Below are 17,244 nucleotides of genomic sequence, written 5' to 3'. Positions count from 1 at the left end.
CTGCCACCTGCTTTACTTTCTAGGATACTGCCACGTAATTCAACTATTAAAATAAACATGACCCCCCTAGAAATAGACCAGCTGAACTCACGTAAATCTATTGGATTTAAAAGTGTTTATTAACAATATAATATGGGTTTTCCCTCTCCTTGCGTTTCCAATACCCAAGAGAGGCTGAGAGAAGCTTCGGCTGTTTGAAGAAAAGACCCAACAGACCGAACGACTTCTAAAGCTCTTACCGCTGTTTTCACCATTGTATTTAAGGCAGTTTCTGAACATGGTCTTCATGTCTCCCACAAACTGTTCCTTGCTGTAGTATTGCCCTCCATTGAGCTTCTTCTCCATGCTAGAGATATCCATAGGAGACTGAAAAATATCAAGCTCCGCTTCATCATCAGTCATAATATTTACTTAAAACATGTATATGCTGCCTTTCCAATTATAATGGGTCCCCAAGGTGGCAAACCAGGACATTAAAAGCATTTCAAACATTAAAAACATCCCAGAACATTAAAGATAATGTTTAAAATATAAATCTATATACATAATTTTACTGAAGATAATCGCCATCCTTTAATGATCAATGTTTATTGTTTAAAATTTTAAGGAGGTTTTAGGGGGTTGACTGGGGAAGGCACTGGCAAACCACCCTGTATTGAGTCTGCCATGAAAATGCTAGAGGGTGTCACCCCAAGGGTCAGACATGACTCGGTGCTTGCACAGGGGATACCTTTACTTTTACCCTTTTTACTGGTTTTTATTGTTTTATTGTGAACTGCCGCAAGTTCGAAAGGAGAGCAGCGGTATATAAATTTGAAAATAAAATAAATAAATAAATACAAACAGGGCTAAAGAATTAATGAGGGAATGCCAAAAAAGTCCTGCCGGCAGAAAACAATGATAGAGGACAACACACAAATCTCCCTGGGAAGGAAGTTCCAAAGTTTCGGGGCTGGAACTAAGAAGGCCCTTTCCTCAATAATGGAAAGCCCCAGCAAGGCCCTCTCAAAAGCAGATTTCTGCAAGCCAGTGATCAGGATGCAGGAATATGTTAGCAGCCTACCCATTAAGATGCTTACTTTAATGATCTGATGGTAGTTGGGAGCGTAGGATTCATCAACTGGCTCCAGGAAAGGCCAGGAGTCCTTGTGGGCTTTCACCACATCAAGAACTGTAAGCAGTAAAACAAGGGGGTAAAGTTACACATATTAACAGCATTATTAACTCTGCTTTTTTTTTTAGAAAAAGGACAACCTGCAAAGTAAAGGTCTAGAGTGATCACTGACCTTTGTACATAGCTGTAAACTCATCATCCAGTTCAAAGCTGCAAAGAGGAAATGCAAAAATGAATAGAAAGCCTCTCAGCTTCCAGCTCTGGCTCTTGCACAGAACTGCTAATGCTGAATACTATCAGCTGAGGGAATCTGCCAGTTTTATGGTCCTAATGCTTATGCCCCATGGTGTTAGCATACTTACAGGTCCTTGGCCTTCCTCTCCTCCCTAGCAGGTGAGCTGGGATCCAGATGGGAAAGCTCGGGAGGAAGTTCCTTTCCCTGGGCCAGCAACCATGCCCGTTCTTCCCGGAGTTTCCTTCTCCTTGCTCGTTCTACAGATGGGGAGACAGCCGTTACATCCCTGAGTAGTTTCCGCAGACAGAAGTCTTGGGGGTTGCCCCATTCCAGACTTCTGGAGATCATTCACATGCATGTAAATCACCAACAAATTGTTGTCATCCTTTCAAAAGGTAATGGAAGCAGGGGGATATTGTGCCGCTGTATTCCTACTCCTGAAGCATCAAGCCCCAAACTAGCATCCAGTGATACTGCAGTAAGGCTTATAGGAGGTTGTTCAGCATGATATGCCAATCAAAGTCAGCAGTTTAGCTTGTCTGTTACTAATCAGGCAGTGGCAAGGGAATGGGTTTTCCTATTTTGCTAGGAAGAAGGGTACCCATTGGATGGGAAAGAGACAAAACAGCCCATCATTACACCACAACCATGAGGGAGAGATTCCATACGTGGGTGGCCATGTGAAGCCCTGGCTTGCTAAATAATAAAGCTGCAAGATGGAATATGGCTACTCAAGTTGATAGGTGGACATTTTGTGCAGCAAACTACTCTTCCAACCCCCAGAAAACTGTCAGAGAGTAGAGTGAACTACTGGTCTTAAAGGTGCTACTGGATTCTGATTTTATTGTACTGGTCACCTTTGTAATATATGAAGGTGCTAATGTGCATGAAGGTGGTAAAATAAGTAATATTTCAAAAATGCATCTCTCACTATGACTGATGGCTAAAGTGGGTTATAATGAAGATGACTTTCAGGAGAGGTATCTTGATGAAAAAAAAGTACAGTTTCCTCGAGAGGAGTATGATCACAACTGTTGGAAGAACAGGATCCAGTTATTAAAATTTTTGCAAATGGGAGGAAGGTAAACAGCCATGGTTTAACAGCCAGTCTAAGCTAAGTGACACGAGAGTTGGAGTGACTGCAACATACAGAGGCAGGAGTTACATGTATAGGAATCAATTCATTTCCCCGCTATCCCAAATTCAAATCTGGCCACATGGAAACCTGTTGAGGAAAAAGCTCAGTGGGTTTATCAAACTCTCCATCTGTTGCTCTCCCCTGGCTCTTTCATATATCAATGGTGGAAAACCACTGGATTTTTTCTCATCCGAAAGCAAAACTGTTTCCAAACTCTGCTAAAGCATCTCTCTAAAACAAGAGGAGCATTCCACTCCGTGAAGTGATCCACATACCTTCCACTGCTTTCACTTTCTCCTCCATTTCTCGCTTCCTCTCTTCCTTTAGCATTTGTTCCTGCTCTTTCTTCTGGACGGCCAGAAGGATTTGGCGCTCCTCTTCTTCCTCCCTGCGCCTCTGCTTCTCCATTCTGCTAAGCACCATTGGGGTTACCTGCAGAAAATCATATGCAAAGTGAAGCTGCAATGCCTGAAACTGTGATAATGGCTTAAATGCACCTGGAATCCTCTTAAATCTTTCGATGGAGACTCTGAATAGGAACCTTAGTAGTTTTACAATTAAAAAAAATAATTTTTCAAAAATAAAGAACTTTTCATGGTGGACAGGTTTTTTCTGTAATTTTTTCCCCTTTGTTACTCATTCTGATAATGATGAAATGGGAAGATTTGTGAAAAATTAAACAACTTCAATAGTATAGCACAAACCTTATCAGAGTATACGCTGAACTAAGAACTCCCATACCTATTAATCATCCTTCAGACAGTATCAGAATATCTACATAGTTTAGAAAACTGGCCAGTTCAGATTAGCAGTTCTTAGCAACCAGCTAAGTTGGTTCCATCACCACCTCTGACCTTTAGTACGGGAACATTTAGGAACATCCTGAACATTGACAGCACCCGTTTAGTATGGCTGAGCCTAAATAAGAGACTCCTCTTGGTTAAACATTTTGCTCCTATGATAAATATCTCTCCACCATTTCAGCAATCTTTCAAAAGGAACAAACAAATGGGGCCAAAGTGTTCACTTCTTCAATTTATTATTATGTTTATTACTGTTATAGTACAAGTGGTAAAGCCCACTTTAAAAGCAGGTCCGGGGGGGGGGGAGTGTTTCCTACTCCCACCCCTGAGCTCTCACCGCCGTGTGAGTGTGCACCAGGAGCTCCCTCTGTTGGATGGTTCCCTCTCTGCCGAGTCCAAAGGGAGAAGGACGCAATATAGGCCTTTTCAGAGGTTACCCAGTTGACACAGGTAATATCCCCGTTGGAGGCGGCAGTTTAACGCTATTACTCAAATTCCCAGAAGAGGATGAGCAAGAGGCCGACACCTCCCAATATTAGTCTAGGGCAGACTGAGTTGTAAATGTGGTACCGTGAAGGTAATGCACTGTCTATGATGAACCATTTCAGACAGCTAGTATGGACTCACATGTAAAATCATTCCCTTCCAAAAATCAACTAGAGAAAACTGACATACCAAAGGCTAGGCTGCAACCCGTCTCTGTGACATGCTCGTTTTCTGTGCATAGATTTTTAGGTGCAGGAACATTTAAATCACATAGAACCCCTAACTTTGTGACCTGTGAGCGGCATGCCCAAGACAGAAGTTCATTGCTCCAGTAAAAATTAAGCTTTAGGCACAAGGTATTTCCTGAGGATTAATGATCAACTGGAGCCTTTCCACTTCCCTTCTGACCCTGACCCATCATTAATCCAGAGGAGGGAAACTGCTGGGCATTGTTTCATTTTTTTTTACCTGACTGCAAAAAGGAACAGAGGAAGCAATGACAAATTGTTGGGGAAGGAGGTGAGCTTCCTCTATAGATACCCTAAGCGGCTCTACATTTTTGTTGTTGCCAAAATGCTATTTAGTCGTTCCCTTCAGTAGTGGTCCCTTGGAACATGATTGCCCATCATTGCAATCATTGCCCGTGCAACTGGCAAAAGACGTGCATTAAGGAAACTACTCTGAGGCCCCTGGTTCTGTGTCTCAATTTCAGAACGCTGCAGCTAGGCAAGGGTTAAAAAGATCAGACTTTGGGTTGATTTCCGTATGCTGTATCCTGTGAGAAAAGTGCAAAGAGGACAGAGAATTGGATACAGGCACCTGCTCCTTGCATCAGAATACAAGGCTTCCTTTGAGTGTAACCCTAACCCTGCAGAATGATCCTGTGTATTTGAAGCAGGGTTGCCACAGTACCCAATTCATCCGCAGCAACGCACCCCAGGAGAATCATTTGAAGAGAAGCAGAGCAATTAACGAGAGAAGAAACCTTTTTAAATCATTTAGTCCATTCCGTCTGACCACTTACAGGATTGTCCCCAAAGAGTTTATTCAGACACAGCAGTGCCTGGCACTGTTTGCTTGCACAAGGGCTACAATTGGAATAGAAAGCCTCCAAAAATAAAAGAAAGCCATCTTAATTCAGCTTTCCAGGGACTTCTTTCCAATGACTCATACATGTTGTAAACAGGTCTAAACTTTTGACTGTTGTGCCGACTGGTAGAAGAAACTCAAAGAGCACCTTCAAGTAATTAAACCAATTTCTTCTCGGTTCTGTGCTGAAACAGCAACATCCAGCAACGAGGCTGAACACATCATTTATTTTTGCCTTGATTAGCAAAACAAAGACCAAGAGTCATGCAGCGCATTAAAGAGGCCATTGAATGCTTCCCCCCTCCAGGTGGAGAGGCACACTGGGCCATCAGGTCATTGCCCAAAGGACTGGTAGAAGAAGTCCTACCATGTAGCACTGGAAAACCCTACCATGCTGAGCCAGCATGGTGTCGTGGTTAAGAGCAGCGGACTCTGATCTGGAGAACTGGGCTTGATTTGCCACTCCTCCTCCACATGAAGGCTGCTGATTGGCCTTGGGCCAGTCTCAGTTCATTTAGAGCTCTCTCAGCCCCACCTAATTCACAAGATGCCTGTTGTGGGGAGTGGAAGGAAAGGTGATTGGAAGCCACTTGGAGGCTCCTCCAGGTAAAGAAAAGCAGGATATAAAAACTAACTAACTAACTAACTAACTAACTAACTAACTAACTAACTCTCTCTCTCTCTCTCAATAATATTTATTGGCATGGTACAAGGCATGTGTGCTTTGCACAGAGAAACTGGCAACAGCAGCTTGTGGTATTCGTGTGTAAAATCTAAAATAGCATGAACTCTAATCCAGCAGGGCAGGGAGCAATCTCACTAGCTCAGTGTCTGTTGGGTAAAACAAACAGATCCCTCAAGTGTGGCCAGCATGCTGGCATTCCTGCCTTTGCCAGTCTTGGGAATGACCTTCTCTTCTTGCTTCGGTAGATTTCATTCTGGCCCACTGCACCCAGCTAAGCAAGTAACCAGCAAAGCTTTCCCTTGGGAATACAATGTTGCTTCCAAACAGGGAGAAACCTTCTGTGAGCTTGTTTCTACGTCACTTAAAATGCAGATGCTGAAACTGCGCCTGCTGGATGCGGGTTGAGCCCCTTTCAGCCTTCCCAGCCCAGCAGACCACTTTTCTTTCTGCCAGGGCATGGAGCCACAGTTAATGAGTGCTGTGGCCCACCCACAGCTGAAGGAAAGAGATCTCAGGGCACAAGCCAAAAAACTCACAGGCTACCTTTCCTGATGCCCTCTAAAGGCAGGAATCCTCAACCTGTGGTTCTCCAGATGTTCATGGACTACCATTCCCATGAGCTCCTGCCAGCAAATGCTGGCAGGGGCTCATGGGAATGGTAGTCCATGAACATCTGGAGGACCACAGGTTGACTACCCCTGCTCTAAGGCATCACCAGATGTTTCTGCCCACTTAAACTCAAGGATTCATCTGGAGCTCTGGAATTTTTTTAACTAAGCAGTGGGTGTAAAAAATAAAAGGATTCATAGCCTCTTTCTCTACCTATTTCTACCCACCCAAGACTACGGAGAAGTGAGGCTCAGCAGCCCATGCATTCAATATGGGTGTAAAACTATAATAAAGATACCTCTTAGTATGGTGAAGGCTTCGCGCGGGGGGGAGGGTGGTATGGCGTGGCTTTCAACGGCTGTGGGGAGGGTGGGGGCCGCCGCCAGCCTTCTCTCGGCCCTGGGAGCAGGCTCGCTGCGCCACGCCATACCACCCCCCCCCCGAGAAGCCTTTGCCATGTGAAGGCTTCCCCGGGGACGGGGGCCTAACGCCCCTTTTATTTAGAGATAAAACGGGCTTTATTTCTAGTCCCTTTATATATAGCACTTTATATCACCAGCACAAATATTTGGAATCAAAGGGTTAGTATGGTGTACAGAAGACATGCAGTACAGAAGCCTACAGGTGATGTGGGAGAAGAAGACATGGAAATTCAGTTTTGAATTTTGGTGGGAAAACTGACCTCACAGGAAGAGGATGAGTTAGAGGAGCCAAGCTTTGGACCTGGACATGACATCACAGAGTGTGATGTCATATCCCCCCACTGGGCCCTGTCTCCTCCCCAGGAACACCTCAGCAAAGTGGGAATTGACAACCTTTGTTAGGGGGGACCGGTTATACATACTAAGAGGTATCTTTATTATAGTTTTACACCCATATTGAATGCATGAGCTGCTGAGCCTCACTTCTCCGTAGTCTTGCTGGCAGGGGCTCATGGGAATTATAGTCCATGGACATCTGGAGGACCACAGGTTGACTACCCCTGATATAGAGTGTGAGTGAAAACACCATCCCTCTCAAGAATTTATGTCTGTGGGCTGGCTGTATCACCCACGTATCTGCAGCAGAGGGCACTGTGGGTTCTGTTATGCAGAACAACAGGCTTAGGGATTTGGGATCTCTGCTCTCCATGCTGACACAGGCCTCCTCCCAGACTTCAGTGATACAAGAAGTGAACTCTCATCACAGCTTGGACTTCACCCTAGAAACTGCACAGCTCTCGCCCCTTCCCCTCTGTCTCCGTGCAGTCTCTACTAAGATTTCCGTAGCCTCTCCTTAATGAAAGTAGTTCTTGGAAGGCTTTTAATGAGAAGCTAATCTGAACCACCTGTTAAGAAATACCCACAAGGATTAGAAGCCCACAGATGAGTTACATCAGAAACTCAAGCAGCATCCAAGACCTTAGAGCTATAAGAGCTGCTCCCACTGATGGGACACATGCCAAGAAAGGAGGAAGACTGCCCAGCAAATCCAGTTCTCCCAATATCTTTGTATCAAATTTTGCTAGCTAAAGAGAACTAGGAGAAGTGCAGGTGGAACTGCAGACATAGCTGCCATGTCTCCAGAGACTTGTATCCAAAGAACATACAAGAAGGTGGGGTTGAGTCTACCAGAGCCCTGAAACACTCTGCCTCATAGACAGCCATTAACCCACACTAAGTGCCATAGGGCCTATTAATTAGCACCCATTTTTCTTTTGAGAGATTGCTTCCACATTTAAATACACATCATCTTACTCTGTGGGTGGGTTTTACTGTATGTCACTTGTCAGAAATCTGAACTAATTCTGCAATATGGGCCCTTTTTCCTACGGTGCACAAGCACGTCCGTGAGTGCTGCTAAGTTCATATATTATAAAAAACTCAACCTCAAATCTGATACCAAGGAGTATTTCTGAAATCAACAAGCTATTTCAGAAACAGCCTTGCTCAAATTAGAAATTGTGCCCAGAATTCGAAACAGATCACAGAGCACACAATGGATATCTGAATCACTATGGATATCTGATCACTACTGGATATCTGAAATTCTTGTCTGGACTGCTTGCATACCAGACTGTAACACTAGAGAAAGATCACTTCCTGTCCACACCATCTCCCAGCCTTTTCCGACAATCGGATTGGTGCCATCCTTCATTAGACCGGAGCATTCCGACATCTTAATAATCCAGAAAGTTGCAACGATCTGGTCATTATGAGAAAAATACATTTTAAATCATTTCTGCCCAGGTTAAGACTACCAGGATAATGGCCAATGTTACCAGATGGGCCAGTTTAACCTGCTGCCACATAACGAAACAGCAACTATCGCAATGTTTTGTTTGCAGCTACTAAAAACATTTACACCCAAAGATGTTTCCTTCTTTGGAAGACAGATGAAACATGCCCAGCCCTCTCAGTGCCAAGGTGCCTCTTACCTCTTGCCGCATTGGTTTGATGTGCTGATGATCAGACATCCATCTGGGAGAAAATTCCATCCTCTGCAAACGTTTCTCCTGAAATTAGGGAAATGAGTAAACATGGATGAGAACAGGATCTGCTACAGAAGCTTTGCATTAAACCCATCTGTCCTCAATTAGTAATAATGCATGCTACAATAATTTTCAATGTACAAAGGGATTCAGAACTCTTTCCTTGTTTATTCTCAATTTATCGAAGTAATCGTGACATATTTATTAGTACGGAATCATACAAAACTTTCCAAAGAACAGGCATCAGTGTTGACATGTTGACAGACAGATTTTAACACACTTTTGAAAAAGTTTAGACTCCAAATTTCAGAACATCGCAGAGATCATTTGATTCAGTTGAGGCACCTTGAAGTATTGTGTTTAGATCATCCAAAATATAACATTACACTAGAGTACTGAAACTGTCTTAAATGCATTTGTAAAATTTGAGTGCCAGGGCAAGAATCTGAAATACTGAAACGTACAACTTCCTTATACTAACTGAACAAAAAAAAATTTTTTTTGGGGGGGGGTTAGGTGGTTCCACAGCTGGTGGCTCAGAAAGCAGGCTGAGTTTAGCTACTCCTTTAGCTTTTGAGTGTTCCAGCGTATATGGCATTCTCCGCCCTCTTTAGGCCAGAGTGTTGCCTTCTTCTGTGATGTTTATCATGGCCCATACACTCCCTTGGTGCACTCATTTCATTTTCATATTTCAAACTGCACGGGATGACTGGGATGTGGGTTTAGGGTTAATAGACAGGTGAAGCTGTCATAACAGATGGAGTTGACGGGAAGTTCTCCTTAAAATTTTCAGTGTAATAATTCTATGAGATTGTGCGTCTCATGGAAAATCCCTATTCAGTCTTACCTTCTGTGCAATCATGCTGCAAATTTCTGGCAGAAAGTCTTCACTCAGGAGCTTGTAGAGCTGTCGCTCTCGCAAAGATGTTCTCTCTCGGAAGCTCTCTGTGACCTTCTTCCACTCCTCTTCTGTCTGACACAGCAACCACCATGTCCCATGACCTGGTCCTTGAAAAGCAGACATAAAATGAGCAAGGTCAGAGGTCTTTGACCTTGGGAAAACACATTGTTCCTCGCAAGCACCACATTTCTTGGCGGTATCAACCAGGCAGAGCTCTCATTTCTGCACACTACCGTACAATAATTTTGTTCTGCGTTTTTCACTATTTGGTTAAGACTTGACAACACCTTCATAGGTTGCCAACTCACAGGACAGTCCATATTTCCATTTCAGGCATTTAAACCACCTAAATTTTCTGGATCTTCCCCCAGAGTCACTCAGTGAGTTTCATGGCTGAGGGAAGACTTCAGCACAGGTCTCCATGGTTCTACTTCATCACTCTACAACACTAGACGTCACTGGTTTTAGATACTAGTGAAAAAGTCAATGCTCTTAAAACTTAAACCAGGGAGAGAACAATTGGTCAGTATGGTGTCATAGTGAAACCCCAACTGCCTTACCAAAGCGAGTCTTTTCCAAATAGATGCTTTGTTTTGTTTTCTTGTCATTAAAAAAAGACAAACCATGACTTCCTTAAAAATCTGTCCTGTTATAGAAACAATCCCTCCTCTACTAAATACAGCATGCAGTGCCATGTAATATTTACATGGGGCTACAGGATCAGTCAGAGACCAGGGGCTGCTTGCTCATATGGACCCGACATCAGCATAAAAACTATGGCAGTGAGAATATGGGAAATAGCTGATTTCCTGCAAATCGGGCATCTCTTCCAGCCTTTGCAAAATGAGGGGTCATGGTCCCCCCCCAGGCTTCTCAGCCAATACTGGCAGAAAAAAAAAACATTCAATCCATTGCCCTTCCAGATTTTCTGAGGAGGTGAGGTTGGGACCCAGCTCAATAGCTAGACAGGACGGAAGAGATGAGGAAGAAAGACGCAGTGCCTCCAATAAGCTCAAAAGCTATACTCGCAAAGAGGATGAACTAGCAAAGAGGATAAAGACTTGCTTCTCTCCTCCTATGCCAGAGAGAGCCCATGTATGCCAGAGAGGATTCTCTGTGTGCTGTTCTAACTCATGACTGAAAGAATGTCAACATTAAAGCACTGAAGGTTTCCAGTGCTATAGCAGGTAAACACCAAATCTGTACTTGCTTATTTGTGCAGATGAAACAGGCAAAAGAAAGAACAAACAGGAGACCACCCTAGGGAGATGTCCCTTAAGAGCAACATTCTCAAACATAACTCTTGCCCGCTCCTTACCATTTCTCATCTGTGACTCATGCACAAGGGCATTTTCTTCCGCCTTCTCTCTACAAGCAAAAAAAAAAGAAATTGTTAATCCATTATATGGAACAGATTTAAATACTAAAATATATCTAGTGCTGACGGACATAGTTGCTCAAACAACATAATATAAACGTCATTTTAACACCCAAAGGAAACCTGAAGATAGTCCATAATGCATTTTCCAAAAACCATTTTATACCTGATCAAAAAACTGATAAAATAGATGTAAATTCATTGCCACATGAAAAAAACATATATATCAGGGGTATTCAACCTGAGGTCCTCCAGATGTTCATGGACTACAATTCCCATGAACCCCTGCCAGCAAATGCTGGCAGGGGCTCATGGGAATTGTAGTCCATGAACATCTGGAGGACTACAGGTTGAATACCTCTGATATATATGATCAATGGCATTTAAATACCACTAATTGAGCCATTCCCTTTACTACTTAAAACTTAAACCAGGGAGAGAACCAGTTTGGTGTAGTGGTTAGGAGTGCGGACTTCTAATCTGGCATGCTGGGTTCAATTCTGCGCTCTCCCACATGCATCCAGCTGGGTGACCTTGGGCTTGCCACGGCACTGATAAAGCTGTTCTGACCGAGCAGTGATATCAGGGCTCTCTCAGCCTCACCCACCACACAGGGTGTCTGTTGTGGGGAGAGGAATGGGAAGGCGACTGTAAGCCGCTTTGAGCCTCCTTCGGGTAGGGAAAAGCGGCATATAAGAACCAACTCTTCTTCTTCTTCTTCTACTTACATGAAATAACTGCCACTAGGGTTAGACCACCTGTGATATTAGCTCCTAAGGGAGATAAATGTTAAAAAACCCTATACTTCTGATGGTTGTGTAGCATAGTGGTAATCTTACTAGTATATGGGGAAGAGTTATAACTTCCCTGATTTACTGCTATGGAGGCAGGGAGGTATGCAATTGATAAAACACTGGTGCCATCTATCCCCTTAGCACTGGTGGCATTTGGAAAGGTCAGCGTGTCCTGAAAATGTGGTTATCGGTGGCCTGTTTTACTCATACCGTTTCCTGCATAACTCAGGACTTATTACTACCTGATATTAAACAGAGCCAATCATGCTTAGCAACACGGGTAAGGGTGAAATTATTAGACTTTAATTAACCTTAATGCCTTTCATACACACATTCATCTCTTTTACCACTACATTTTTTTTCTATCTTCAAAATGTGTTCACAAAGTGATAGGTACACTCAAGGGACTAAGTACAAAAATAAAGCCAGGAAGGTTTGCATTTGGATACCAACATCTCCTAGTTTAATATCCAAGGCACGTGATTTTGCTTTTGTTTTACCTCAAGAGATTCTCCTCCAGCAATTTTTTCCGTTTTGGAGGCCGCCCTCGCCTTTTCACTACTTTCCCAGGAGCGTTCGGAGTGCTTGCCTGTGTCCCACTTCCCCTGAAACATATTGAAGAGTTATAGAATGACTGCAGAGCGCAACAGCAGCAGTTGGCAAGAGCAGGAGGGTAAAGAAAGAGCAGTGACAGCAAGAAGAACTGGAACAGCTGCTGCAAGCCAAGTGAGACTAGCCCTGGGTAAGCAATGAAACTCAGAGCAGGCACAATTTGTTGTCATCTCCAAAGGCCTGATTGGCCTGGCAAGTGACTCCAGGCAAGCTTCTCTTGCCCACAGTGGCAAAATTCCTAAAACCCTCAAGTCCATGCATTGGATTTTGTTATCCTACATGAGAAACTCTGTCAACCAGTTCTTCCTCTGCTAAGGGGGCCTTGGAACAACCATTCTCTCAGCTTCTATGCCTTAACTCCACAAAGGAATAATTGGTAGCCCAACTCGCAGGGCTATTTTGAGGGCAAGCAGAATAAAAACTGCACATGACAAGTATTAATACATGAATAACAGGAGTAGTGATCAGGAAGTTACTGAACAGTGCTAAGTCTGTAGGCTTTGCAAGAGCGAGCAGTCTTTAAAACCACTATTTCTCCCCCAAATTTGTTCCCCTTACCTTTCTGAAGCCAGCTCTCCATTTGGTTTGGCTGGTTCCTCTTTGTACATGCGAGTGCCATAGAAATACCAGTAGAGGGCACCGTTGCTATCCTCACCCAATGGTTCCACCCGGAGGCTATCTGCATCCAAACCCTGGGTTTGGAAGTACAAGAAAGGAAAATCATTGGAAAGCAACAATCATGTCATAACAAACCACACCAACACTTGTCTCCTAATATCCCTCTAAGGCTAAGAGTACAAGGCACAATTCCGTGCAAGCATTCAGTTTGGGGGGAAAATGACAGCTCTTGGGTTTTTCTTCTGACATTTTACCTTCTGGTTCTCATGACAAAGATGGACAAATAGCACTATATGCAACATGGGGCAGTTTTGCAGCAGTTTTGTACACATGACCTAACTAAGACAGCCTCATTCTATCAGTCCCGCTTCCTTCCTGCTTCTCAACATTGTCCCTGTTCCTGAATTCAGGAATGTAAAACTGATTCCAAAGCCTGGACTCACTACATTATTCAGACTCCTAGCATCAAAAGTGACCAGCTAAGTCAGTCGATTTACAGATCTGTGTGCCGTAAATATATTCATGAAAAAGACTTTGTAAACCTTGTCCAAAGTGGACTCTTGTATCTTTAGCAGCCAAGCAGCACACAGGTACCTCTTCTACAACAGTAAAAACGATGCTGTAACTGCTTAACTTCACCTTGCAAGCAGTTACGAAAGGTCCTCTTCTGACAGAATGGCTGCCAGAACTGGACTGCTCTGCGCATCATTCCCATAAAAGTATGACATACGGAAAACAGTAGTTCCAAACTGGTCATTAATTTATTCTGGTGTATGCGCATGAGAGAGAATGTTCATGAAGTCTTCTCCAGATTCTTGTTAATACATGACAGAGATATCAATTCCAACATGTTGTTCTCCAACCTTTTGCATAAGTGCTGATTGACAAAAGTCACCATTTATTTATAATGGGAAGCTATATACTAAGGGAGTAGTCCCCAAACTTTTTATCACCGGGGACCGGTCAACGCTTGACAATTCTACTGAGGCCCGGGTGGGTAGTCTTTTGCCAAGGGATGTCACTGCTGCTGCCTAAGCCCCTGCTTCACTTGCTTTCCTGCTGGCGCCCCTGACTTCCCACTGCCCGCTGGGAGTTGCTGCCAGCAGTAGCTGTACAGTGCCACACCGAGGGGGAGCCCCAGCCATGGCAGCCACTGGAGAGCACCAAAGGTGAGCCAGTGGCAGAGTGGCAGGGCAGCCCCTGAGGCAGCAACCGGGAAGGAGGATGAGGAGGAGCCGCCGCCTGGTACTGATTGATCCACGGACCTGTACCAGTCCCCAGACCGGGGGTTGTACTAAGACATTACTACTTCCCCATTGGTCCATATTTCTATGTTATAGTGGCTTGGCAGTAATGCTCGCCACAATGTATGGGAAGAGGCTATAGAAGATATTCTCTCTGTGCTATTGCAGCTGTTACTGTGTATTTAGAAGCGGATACTGCCTTAATAGGGGCCACTTAAAACCAGCTTCAGCAGTGAAAAGGAAACATTAAGTGAAAACTGTCATGGGGGCAGGTATTTACGGCCCTAAAAGGCCATGCCTTCCTTACTCACATTTGTGATTTTTTTTCAGGTGACAGTGATTTTTACCTGTGTTCCTCAGTGATGTTGTGAACGATGGTTAAAAAAAAAAGTTAAGCCCTTTTTATTTCATCCCACATCATAGCTATTGTGAGAATTAAAAACAAGGGATGTGCAACAAAGGGTTTCCACCACCACACGACCATATACATGCCAAACTCCCAAGGAAAGGAAAGGAAAAAGCCACCTAAAAACTAAACCGTTACTACCACGCAAAGACTTCACTGTGCGCACCTGCCTTTAAAACACTGCTGAACAGTGTGAAAATGAACCCTAACAGGTAACAACAACACCTTTGTAACTAGGTACACAGTAAGACATGTGAGCTTCCAACGTGTTGATATTCTGACTAGCAACCAAGTGGAACCAAGGGAACAAAAAAAGACCTTGGCTGGCCTGGGTGACTTCACTTTCCACCAGACTGATTAACCTGCTAAAACCAAGGCAGTCACGTTTAACATCTTGATCAACCCCCAAGGAATCTTCTTTACCAGAAAACAACTTCTAAAGACATACACAGGGCTTACTGTAGAGATGAATCAGTAAGAATATCTCTGTGGGTACAATTATATGAAACAAAAAATCAAATCAACAGAGGCAATAAATAGCAGCATGCTCTGCTCAGGGTGGTTTATATACCCAATTACCTCCAGTTCTCCAAGACGGAAAGCTAGAGAGCTGGAAATTAACCTGCAGGTGATACTTTTTTGCAATTCTTTCTTGGTCAAGAATATGCTCCCATTTCCTTTCCATGCTCTCCTTCACACGTACCTTGAGCAAGTCAAAGACATCGTCAGCATCAAGTCGGTAATCACAAAGACGGTGAAGAATCTCCACACGGGTACGCAATGGCAATTCCTGGAAAGTAGATTCCCGTAAGGGGTTAGGCTTTCCTTCCTCCAGCTCCCAACGGTAGTTGATGATATCCTCAAGATAGCCATGAAATGTCTGCGATCTAACAAAGAGAAGAACCTTATAAGATATTGCACAAACTGAAGTAAATCACCAAAGACGTTCTATGCAATAGAAGCGGAGGGTTAAATCCCCTGGAAAGGCCTACATTTCCCTCTGGACAGGCAAACATTTAAAAGCTGACCATGTTCTTTGTACAGAGTTAGTAACATACTTCTTTTAGACAAAGGGGGAAAGGAAAACAGTTAAGTTGTCTTCTGATGAAATGTGCTCGCTTTGTATGTAAAGAACTTGTAAATGTTGTGGAGAGCAAAATGGTCAACTGTAGTCACTTAGTCCTATATAAAGGTATATAGACTGATGTATATGAAGAAGCTGCAGAAATACAGTTGCATGGCACTGTGTGTTAAGTTCCCATAAAGTCATGCTGGATGAGGCTTGAAGGCTAAGGGAGACTTGAAGGTTTTGCTGCATTGTTTTGCTGCATGAGTCTGTACAACGTATAATCCAGCAATTCTAAGAGGCAGATGCTCCACCCCCAACAACTTGAAGAAGAGCTTCTGCTACTGTCATGGCTAGTTCAGCCGTTGAAGCATTGATAAAGTACCACAGATTAGCCTCATCTTCCATTGCTCTATGATCTCAATTTGATCCATCTATTGTAATATATGGGCTTCAATGGAAGAAAAATAGCTTCAGATTTTTAGATCTCCTTTTCTACGCGATTATTATCCAATAACCAGGCACCAGTAAATTCTAAATATTGTATTATTTATGCAACTGCCACAGAACACTCAACAAGTATCTTTTTGGATGGACCAAAGGTCCATCTAGTGTAGCATCCCCCCCCCCCCAAATAGCGGCTAACCAGAATCTTCTGGAAAAATTCTAAACTAAAAGCAACATGGCTACAAGCAATCTGTGAATTAATTTGAAAGACAGTATTGGGATTGGGATTTTGTAGTAAGTATTAAATAAGAGAGGACTGAATGTTCAACCCATCTCTAACTCTACAGTTCTTAGTCCATAATCTCAAAGTTCCATATTTTCAATACTGACTTGTAATGTAATACTAATGTCAATGCAACTTCGAATAGACTCATCTGCTTGTCTATCTGTAGGCTAGCAGTGTCACATTTCAAATAAAAACTCCTGCCTCCCCCAAAACAAAGACAAGTCACCCATTTCTTTTAGGACTGGTACACATCCAATGATTTATCATCCCTTAAAACTGCTGACATCAACAATCTAATTAAAAGACTCCTGCTCCGGATTTCCTCAAACTTCCAATGAGTTAATGATTAATGGCACACCCCTCTCTGGAACAGTTGACCAGTAAAAAATTGTCATCGGCATTCAGTGAGATAATCATAATAAAAATCTAATTAAAAGACATTTCTTCAGCCTCCATTTTTTGTCATAATTAATTACTGGCCATAAAATATTTGAAATTAATTACTTCAGGCAAAACAGTGTTTCTGTACCCAAATTTTTAACAGATTAGTCCTCTGTTAAGTGATAGTTTGTATCTGGGTAATATCTGGCCTGTCAAATGCGGCAAAAATTCTTTTAATTAAATGTCCGGCTTTTGAAAACAATCAATTGCATTTAAACATATTTACGTGTTGTAAAAATCTTGGTACAAATGCTTGCTTTGCAGACCCTGAAGTAAAAAAAGAACCCTCTAAATTTATATATATAAATTGTACCGTTTGTTATTAGAAGAATATCAAATTTAAAAATGCAATATTACCAGCATCCTATTACCAGCATCAAACTAAAGATGAAATAGCTTAAATATGGTGCATCATTAAAAAC

The 17,244-nt window shown here is 43.0% G+C and overlaps 1 protein-coding gene across 1 annotated transcript in view; it reads right to left on the bottom strand.

Annotated features, from left to right (window-relative positions):
- Positions 1-17,244, bottom strand: part of CECR2 (CECR2 histone acetyl-lysine reader) — a 96,757-nt gene that overhangs the window by 16,437 nt on the left and 63,076 nt on the right. The window contains exons 3-13 of the mRNA XM_077340081.1: positions 15,286-15,469; positions 12,873-13,006; positions 12,203-12,307; positions 10,849-10,898; positions 9,477-9,637; positions 8,576-8,653; positions 2,763-2,919; positions 1,477-1,606; positions 1,287-1,324; positions 1,080-1,171; positions 240-366 (exon numbers count right to left, since the gene is read on the bottom strand). Coding sequence (XP_077196196.1) covers positions 240-366; positions 1,080-1,171; positions 1,287-1,324; positions 1,477-1,606; positions 2,763-2,919; positions 8,576-8,653; positions 9,477-9,637; positions 10,849-10,898; positions 12,203-12,307; positions 12,873-13,006; positions 15,286-15,469 — 1,256 coding nt within the window. The remainder of the gene's footprint in view (positions 1-239; positions 367-1,079; positions 1,172-1,286; positions 1,325-1,476; positions 1,607-2,762; positions 2,920-8,575; positions 8,654-9,476; positions 9,638-10,848; positions 10,899-12,202; positions 12,308-12,872; positions 13,007-15,285; positions 15,470-17,244) is intronic.

Source organism: Paroedura picta, chromosome 5 (assembly GCF_049243985.1).
Source record: "Paroedura picta isolate Pp20150507F chromosome 5, Ppicta_v3.0, whole genome shotgun sequence".
NCBI classification, from domain to species: domain Eukaryota; kingdom Metazoa; phylum Chordata; class Lepidosauria; order Squamata; family Gekkonidae; genus Paroedura; species Paroedura picta.
The sequence above is the reverse complement of the archived record's forward strand: the minus strand, read 5'-3'. Positions and strand labels throughout refer to the sequence as shown.